The 9771-nt window shown below is 32.8% G+C and overlaps 1 protein-coding gene across 1 annotated transcript; it reads right to left on the bottom strand.

Annotated features, from left to right (window-relative positions):
• Window positions 1-613: 613 nt before the first annotated feature.
• On the bottom strand, window positions 614-3049 carry LOC120070314 (3-hydroxyacyl-CoA dehydrogenase family protein). Its single transcript, XM_039022238.2, is given in 5 exon segments — window positions 614-774; window positions 777-1078; window positions 1196-1308; window positions 1445-1666; window positions 2676-3049. Coding segments are annotated over 5 exon segments (888 nt in total). The 5' UTR covers window positions 2862-3049; the 3' UTR covers window positions 614-709.
• Between the last annotated feature and the right edge of the window lie 6722 nt (window positions 3050-9771).

Here is a 9771-nt window from a genome sequence, read left to right as displayed (position 1 = left end):
ATCGTTATGAATATTAAGCGTGCAAATATATATTAGATGATGGAATGATATCAAGCAAGAAAAGATGTTTTAAAGTTTATAGACCTATATAAAATAACCTTTAAAACTTTAACATCCAAAGAAAATTTTGACCTTTTAACACACATTCATCGTAGAAAATCAATATATAGGTCCATCGTTTATTAAAAGATGATAGAGATAATAAATTTTGAGAGTAAAATACATCAGATTTATTTTTTTTAGCATACAAAAAATGCATAACGCTACCATGTCATGCAGTATTCATATTTATTATAGGATTAATATGTTATATGCCTCTTCATAACCTATTTGTATTGCGAGTTTTGTTTTATAGGTATGGATATAAAAATATTAAACATTCATATATATGTTTGAATATGTAAGAAAATTAAGGTCATGTTTCTTTCATCTAATTCTAATTATTAAACCAATTGATTAAATATAAGAGAATAAATTAGTATTATATTGTCAGCTCTTCGATTATAAACTTACTTGACCAGCCATTATCTATTTAGACAAGTATTTAAAACCATACTAGACATAGTATCATGTCAAAAAATGGTATAACGTTAAAACAAACAAACAAACGACATGAAATCAGTGAATGCAGTTTATTGAGACAGCATAACAGATTATGGATAGCAGGATCAATCATGTCACATATTTAAACTTATAGATTTCGAATGGTTCAAAGTCGAGATTTGGATTTTTGTGATTGCGGTAATTTACGGTAATCGTATACGCCTATTCCCGCTTTCTTCCCAGACGACCAGCATCGACATACTGCACAAGAAGGGGGCAGGGAGCATATTTATTGTCACCAAGTCCACAGTGGAGAACCTTCATGATTGATAAACAAACATCCAAACCAATGAAGTCTGCAAGCTCCAAGGGACCCATGGGATAATTTGTTCCTAGCTTCATTCCCTTGTCGATGTCTTCCTTCGTTGCCACTCCTGTGTAGAGAGTGAAAAACGCCTCATTAATCATCGGCATCAGGATTCTGTTCACGATGAATCCGGAGTAGTCCTGAGAGCATATCACTGTTTTGCCAAGCCTGAAAATAAAGAAAGTTTAAACTATTATCAAGTGAAGTAGTCCTGTGGTACTGGAAAAGACAACTGATGGTGGAGGAACAGAGGCAAATTTGAGAGCAATCAGTGAAGTGAATCACCTCTCAGCCAAGATTTTTATAGCATCAAACGTTTCATCGGATGTATCCGCACCTCGAATGATCTCAACCAACTTCATTATAGGCGGGGGATTCATGAAATGCATGCCAATAACCTGCGATGCTTGCAGTTTCATTCAATGCATGCCAAGTAAAACTACACATAAATGACACTTTAAGAGAAAAACAACAGTTTAACTACATATAAATGCATCGGCATTCGTTCATGCGAGGGGGGAGAGAAGCTGAGACCTGCTCAGGACGCGTGGTTGCTGACGCTAAGCGAGTAATCGGGATGGAACTTGTATTAGAAGCTAGAATGGAAGACCGTTTTGCAATCTTATCTAATTCAAGAAATAGCTTTCTTTTAACATCTTCCAATTCCACGATAGCTTCAATGATGACATCTGCTGAATGAAGCTCTTTCAAATCAGTTGAAAACTTTAGACGTTGAAGAGCATTGACACCAACTTCCTGTTAAGTGGATTTCATAAGCTGGTTAAATGTCTACCATTTGAACGGCAGAACTCAAATAGAGTAACAGAGAAGTTCATTTGAACAGTAGAACTCTGTTATAGAGTTGTGAGTCAGCCTTTCCATAATCAATGTCAAACCCATAATAAACAACTCAGTTTTAACTATAGTCACCTAACTTTTATGTTAATTGTTAAACAAGCTCGTCTAGATAAGTAGTTACCATAGGTTGAATCCACAATCACTCCACTCGTTAGTTATTTATTATATTCATTATTACAATACACTATAATACATTGCAATAGCTGGCTATAAACTGTCCTCTCAATTACATTCCATTTATAGGCATAGAAAATTAAAAGGACCCTAGCAATCGGAAAAAATGTACTGAGGCGTTCAACATTCTCCACTTCAGAAATCTTTCCTCTATTGATTTAGTTGATATTATTCATGGCTTCTACAAGCCTGCAAGTTATTATTGTTTAATGCAAAAAATTGAAAGAGCTATAAGAAAGTAGATTGGGTTCAATGCATCATCTTGTGGCTTACAGAGAAGCTAGTCAAGGTTCACTCTTGTTTCAATGGCTCCCTCCAATCAAATCCAATTCCCGATCATATGTCATTGAATGAGTCTATTTTCAATTTCAATTATTGATCTATTTTCAAGAGGATTTAGCCAAGCTCCGAATCATTCAAATCAATCTCAATGGTATAAAAATCATGTTTAAAAGTGTGAAATCAAACCATAAATTGATTTTGAATAATGAAATGCACGTTTCTGATTTAAAAATTTCATAATCACTCCATAACAAGCCCTAACACTCTGTGATTCTCAACAATTAATCTGTTAAGAGCTATTCTAATAAAATAAACAACACAAGAAACCCAATAAATGATAACTCAAAGCTAACATAAAACAGCTAATAAAGCATCCAATGACACTCAAACCCCATCAGTCAAAAGAACTATGTAGAAGTTAGGTGAAGCAATCAATCGAAAGAATTCTTACTCGAGAGAGAAGGTTTTTAGAGATCAGGCGTTGGATTGAGGAAGAAATGGAGTCGGATGCTTTAGCAAGAGCGGCAGGGTCTGAATCAATTAGCCAAACTTCATGGCCGTGTGTGGCGGCGAGTTGGGCAATTCCGGAGCCCATTTGACCGCCGCCGACGACTCCAATGGCCTTGATTTCCGTCATGGAGAAACCCCAAATCAGGTGGCGATGTTTGAAATCGTATTCGATTATCCTCCGGTAACAACAGGTTCGGTGGTAATATTTGATTCAATCTCCATTCTGATACGCTTCTTCATATGGAATGGAAGCATGGATAAGGACGAAATACCATTAATTATTATTTATTAGTTACAAATTAGAATTAGAAACACAAATAAATTACGCAACCAACAGCATATATTTCAACTCACGTGTACTATCAACCGTTAGATTAAATACATTCAATTTTAGTTTATATATTTTTAAATGTGTCGTTATGCTTTTATATTATGTACCTTAAAATTTAGTCACTTCAAATTAATTTTTATCAAAATTGATTGATAATTATTATACATAATATTCAAATTAACGTGGTTATAAAATAATTGATGCCACAATTAGGTTGTATACTATAATACATGATTTTAAAGAATCTAAGGATTAATGTAGAAAAAAATTTAAAATTTAAAACATGATACCAAAATTGAATCATTCTATTTATATTTACGATGATGTTATTAGTGATATTTTCTCTTTTTTTTTCATCAAATTTTTTTAGTATATATATATTTGAAATATCTAAAACTCAATTGACATAAAATTTGTATTATCAATTTCAAAACTTAAAAATTAATTCTTCCCTCAGTTAAAAAAAATATTTAATATATTAATTGACTCCAATTAAAGATTGCAAAATTCTCCAACAGGTAAATTAGATCCCTGATCAAGGACGAAGAGGAGATCTCCACCCCATCCCCTACTCGGAACCCAATTCCCGTCCCGTTCCAAATTTATTTAATTATTAATATATGTGTATATATATATGTGTATACACACAAACGCAGTAGCTCTACTGTTTTAGTTAATTTTTTATTTTAATTTTCTAATATCATAATTTAATTTTAATTAAATTTATAATAAAAGAGCACTAAAATATTTTTTTAATTATTAATTTAAATAAATATACATAATAATAATATTAATTTCTTACTTAAAATTTATAATTTCAATGAAAATACTAAGTTTAATTAATTTTAAATAATAAAATCAATAAAATAATACTAAAAAATGCAGGATTTTTTTTTTTTTGCGGAACCTGAATCCCCGAACGGAGATTCCCTAACCTCAACCGCCTAAAACGGAAAGTGGGTGGGGGATGGAAATTAAAAATCCCCGCAAAGATGGAGATGGAAAGTGCATCTCGGCCCACTCCGATTCTGTTACCATACCTAACTCCATTTAATATCAAATCGGTCTATTTATATATATATAGGTTAAGAAGGAATGAAGAGAGCATAGATATCACTTCAAAGAAATAAAGGAGTTGAAAAATATTTATAAATTTGTTCTTATCATTATTTTCATAGATGATGGAAAAAATAGGATGTTTGGAAATAGAGTTTTATTCTTTTATGGTTTAAAAACGTGCTTTATGAAGAAAGTTGTTTGGTAATGTAATTTTCGAAAATTATTTTGAAAAAAAATGATAATCATTTTTAAGGAAAAAATAGAGCCTACTAAAGAAAATAAAACAAAATTTAAAAATATAAAACAGAAAATGAAAATAATAATTTTCCTTTAATTTTCAAAAATTAAAAATAAAAAATCAAATAGTTATAAAATAGGATCTACGACCAAAAATTCACATTCATTCGAATGAGCATGATTACTTACTATAATATGTTAATGTTAGTACATAATAATAATAATAATTATTATTATTGGTTAAATTTGTAGAAAGTATATATGGAAATTAATGACATTTAATATGGGTGCAGTGGTCCGGTTTGGCTGAGAAAAACAACGGAACCGGCTTTGAAAGGAAATCGTGGCGACCAAAGCGTTGGACCATCGATTGAGTTAGTTCAGATTATGACTATAAAGCTTCCAAAATCCAAACTTCCTTTCTTCTTTAGCTTGCGTGTAAGAGTAGGAGTATGCTAGATAGGTGGAGTCTTTTATTTTAATATTATACTTTGAAAAAATAATTTAAAAAATATATTGCTTTTGAAAATGTTTTGAAAAATGTGGTACTATGACATAGTTATTTGGAAGGTCGAGATTGAACATTCAATCAATTAATGGAAAAAAATAAGTTAAATCGAGAGTTGAAATCTCGACCATCTTCTTGCCTATTTTTAATTTTATCAAATTTCCTCTCATTTTTATTCCCTTTTCCTCCCCCCAAACTAACAAGACAACAATTCGATTTTCAGCGACAACTTTCACAAAATTGTTGATTTCTGGATTTTGAACCATTAGATCGTGCTGAAACTTGGTCAGTCTATTCGAGACATATAGGGTCTCGTTTTGAATGGTTTGATCATTTTTTGAGCTTTGGTTTTTCTGTAATCGCTGCTGGATAGAATCTATAAAACTGGAAACTCCCATTCTCTCTCACTCTCGCGAACCCGCCTCATGTAAGACTCTTACTACCAACTGCTATAAACCATTTGCGCCATCCGATGCAACGCCCGCCGCCCGTCTATAGTTGTCGTCGCCGCCAGCAGCACTAGCGCTATTGTCGCTGGAATTGATATTTTGCGTAAGTTATTTGGTATTTTTTGGGTTTTCTTGGAAGATCTTGAATAATCAATTTTTTGTTTAAGTTTTAGCTTATCCATATTATTTTGATGTTGAAATTGGGTTTTCTAGACTCTCAAGGTGCTTTCGACAAGTTTAAAATTGTTGGGCGTCCTTTTTTTTTTTTACTGGTTCAGGGTCTTTGTTGAGAATTTTCGGATACCCACTAAGTGTCGGCTTAACTTTTATTTTAATTATGATTTTTGGAGGCTGGATTAGCATATCTAAAGTTGTTGTCCATTAGAGTTAAAGGTTGATTTTGGTGATATACTTTTTGGATCGTGTTGATTTTGAAGCTTCGAAGTGGTTTTGGATCAGACCACATGTTAGGTAAGTTTTTTTGGAGACATTTGGGTTAAGTTATGATTGGAATTGTGCCCTAAACGTTGGATTTAATTTCACTTTATGTTTTTGGATTTACTCAGGATTCAATGTATTGTGAAGTTGAATTGCTAGCTATTTGGACTTATTTCCAAGGTAAGTGTCTTACTACTGGTTTGAAACCACATGATGATTTTTAGATTGTTCATTAGAAGGATCAGTGGTACTTAAGAAGTTAGATGTAATTACAGGGGCATATCGATAAATTGGCCCAGCTATACTTAGAGTGATCTGTGAAGGGTTATCGCACTGTTGATTAGTTGATATAGACACAAAATATATCGGTAATGAGGAGAGTACAGCTGTCGGTCTTTAGTGGGGTGCTCGACAGTTAATGGATGGTGGATCCCATGACTAAAAAGTTTAGTCAGTTATTCACGTACCGTTGGAGCTTCAAACTACAGGTCCATAAGGTCCCCTTGGTAGCTCAATGGATTCAAGTTAAGAATCAGTTCGTAGGGCTGATTTGAAATTTTCAAATTGACAAGAGGAAATTCAATTATATATGATATAATTAGTGTGATGTATGAGATACATCAAGTAGAGGATTAATGTAAATATGATTTACATTAAGTACCATAAAATAGAAAAAGAACTATAGTTTATATGTTTCATGAGATAAAATATTAAAACTATCGGTTATAAATATAATATGATAAGTTGGTTATCATATATATTTATAATAATATTAATTATATGATAATTATCACTTTTTCTCTAATAACCAATTGTGTTAGAGGTTATTGGTGGTTTTATGATAACTGTGAGATAAAAGGAAAAAGGTTTTCCTAAATTTGGAAGAGTTACTCAAATCCGAAAGAAACTCATGAAGATGCTATCAAGTGAAAGTGTTTCACTAAACGATAGCTAGTAGAGAGACTAAACGATCATAGAATGTCACTATACGACAGTTCACTCAGTTGGTCGTACCTAAACGATTGCTTGACATTATCTATACGATAGGTTGTCATCTTCTACACGATTGAGTACATTGTCTATACAATAGACTGTGTCATCTTTCACTTGCTCAATCGTCTACACGATTGTTATTCCTCCAGTCTCGTCCTCTAATGAAGTCCATACAGAGCCCACAACTCCTGAATTCTCATACCGAGAATACCAAGGTAACCATTGTGGTGGTGTCCGCACTTAACTCGATTGAGTTCGAGGTTCTAGAGGCCGTTCGTTGGGTTTCGTGTTATTTGTATGGTGTTTGCTGTGGATCATGTTGTGTTGCAGTTGTTGTATTTGAATGTTCGTGTATTGCTATCTTAAACGTTTAGAGTTCGATCAAGGGAATTTGAAGAATGAGTCTTCAAAGGTATGATACTTTATCCCTTGATTATCTTAAAGCATGCTGTAATTTCGTATTATGTATGGCTTGTTAGTTTCCATTTTGTACTATAATTGTGTATGTTCAATTTCAAATGGAATTTGGAACGATCATTCCGCTGCTCATGGAAATCCTAATGTCAGATTTCCTTCAGATTGAGAGCGTTTTGGTAATTTTTCCCAAGTTAAGCGATTGTGTTTATGATAAAAGTTTTAAATGTGGACTGATGCATGCTAGGTATATATGGTGCATGCTGACCTTTTAATTTGGGCAATGTACACCTTACAACTGATTGTGTATTCTTTCGGGATACACACTTATGCCTGTTTATGTGCATATTTATGACTGTTTGTGTACCTTCGAATATACACCTATGACTGACGTGTGCTCCCTTAGGACACACCAATGACTGATTTTTGTACCTTCAGGTATACACCCATGACTGAAATATGCTCCCTCGAGACATACCTATAACTGATTTGTGTTCCTTTGGGTATACACCTATAATTAACGTGTGCTCCCTCGGGACACATCTACTACTGATATGTGTACCTTCGAGTATACATCTATGACTGATGTGTGTTCCCTCAGGATCACGTTTATGACTGATATGTGATCTTCAGGTTCATTATGACTGGTATGATATGGATGTACACTGTTGCCTAGATAAAATGTTTAACATGTTACCTAGAGGGCCTAGTAGTGGGTTACTTACTGAGTATTTCATACTCACCCTTTCTTATGATATATTTTTCAGGTAAGGGCAAGGACGGACCGATGAATGACAAGAAGAATCTAACTGTGCCATTGGGACCAGACAGAGGCTTCCACTCATGTTTTCATTTTTCCCATATTTGAAAAGAGTCTTGGTATTTTAAATTCTAGAACATTTTAAACTTGCAAGTTCTTCAATGTTTTCCCATTTCAAATTTATGTTTTTAGGGGGACCCCATGTTTATTTGATTTATTTATTAATTTAAAATTTTGGTTTGAAGTAGTCAACATTGTTTCACTAAATTTATACTTTATTGGTCAAAATGTTTGAATGAAAATGTATAGTCATGAGTAACGACCTTTGTTAGAGTACTCAATTGGTCAGGTCGTTATAGTCGGTATCAGAGCCCAAGTTTTTAGGTTCTGTAGATAGATTTATATCGTAAGTCTAGAATGTCTCTATGGCTCATTAACGAATTCTTCGTTATGGTCCCGTACGTCTGAGTAGTAAAAGTATTATGAAATATTTTACATAAAAATATTGTTCAGTTTAATATCACAAGTTATATTCTATTGCTTGGTAATGTCTTTATGGAAGGTAGTATGAGATGATTTTTCAGTTATGACTTAAAAGAAATCGATAGATGAAAGTTACTTAACACCATCTTATCTTATGAAAAGATTGATAAGAAAAATAGATAATTTAAAGATCTTTAAACCTGATGAACTATGTAGTGTTATGATATGGTAGTGTAGATAGTAAAGGATATATCTATCTAAGCGACATAATCAAGTAGTCCAATTAAAATTCACTAAGGAACGGTGATATGTTTTGACATTAGGTAATAAATTTGGTGGTAGAACAAATAACTCCCCCTTACAAGGCCCGCACTCAAGTATAAGGTTACAGTAACTTTATAAATAAGAAAGAGAGGAAGAATAGACTATAGCTCTATTAAAGGCTACTAGATATTAAAATCAAAATATTTCAAGAGAAATTTTGAAAGGATTAATAGGTCATGATCTTTTTTTTTTTTTTGTGGTATTGGAGATTGATGGGTTGAGTAAGATGTTGTGTTTTGATTCTTTGTATAACATGCCTAAAAGGAAGAAGAATTAAGAACTACTAGTTGGAGTTGTTGGCTCTTGATTATAGCTTTTGATAGGTTACTATTACTCTTGTGATATTTAAGGTGGATGGACTAAATAGGGTACTTTCGGTTTTTTTCATGTGCTATGCCCTAAAGGGTTGGAATGGTTCAAGTTGGAAAGTAAGTGAACTTAAGGTGAAGAATGTCTTCATAAAAGTACCTAGTTTAGTTGATGTGATTAAAAAGGAAAGTTATAATTTGAAAGTACCTAAGACTTGAAGTGGGAAAAAATGTTAACGAGAGATAATCGAAAGTGTAGTTCTTAGTAACAAAAATTGTCCAATAAAGAATATATTATGAGTTTGCATTGCAATTTTATTATGACTAATGAGAGTATGGGTGCAAAAAGGAAGTTGTGCCAATGTAAAACACATGTCAAGCATGAAACTAAGGTTGTTGATGGATGGAAAAAAAGTGGATTTGAGAGGTTAAAGAATTGTAAAGGGTTGAATTAAAGATTCTTCAAATGTGCTTATGTTTTGTCTATGTCTTTGTTATGATAAAAGGACTCAAGTTTAATTCGCTATACTAACAAGAAGGATAAGTATTTGGAGTTTAAAAGCAATGTTAACTTATGGACGATACTCTCTTCTAAAGTTTGAAGTTTGGAGTTGAATTATAGATTATTATAGATAATCACATGACTTGCTTGGTATAGAGATTATATTTCACTTGGGAAATGGAAAGTGCACCTTAAAATTGATTGGCCTCAACAAAGATAAGTGTGAAGAAA

This window comes from Benincasa hispida, chromosome 1 (assembly GCF_027475165.1).
Source record: "Benincasa hispida cultivar pf3 chromosome 1, pf3_genome.v1.1, whole genome shotgun sequence".
Classification (NCBI taxonomy): domain Eukaryota; kingdom Viridiplantae; phylum Streptophyta; class Magnoliopsida; order Cucurbitales; family Cucurbitaceae; genus Benincasa; species Benincasa hispida.
This window is presented reverse-complemented; position numbering and strand designations above follow the sequence as displayed.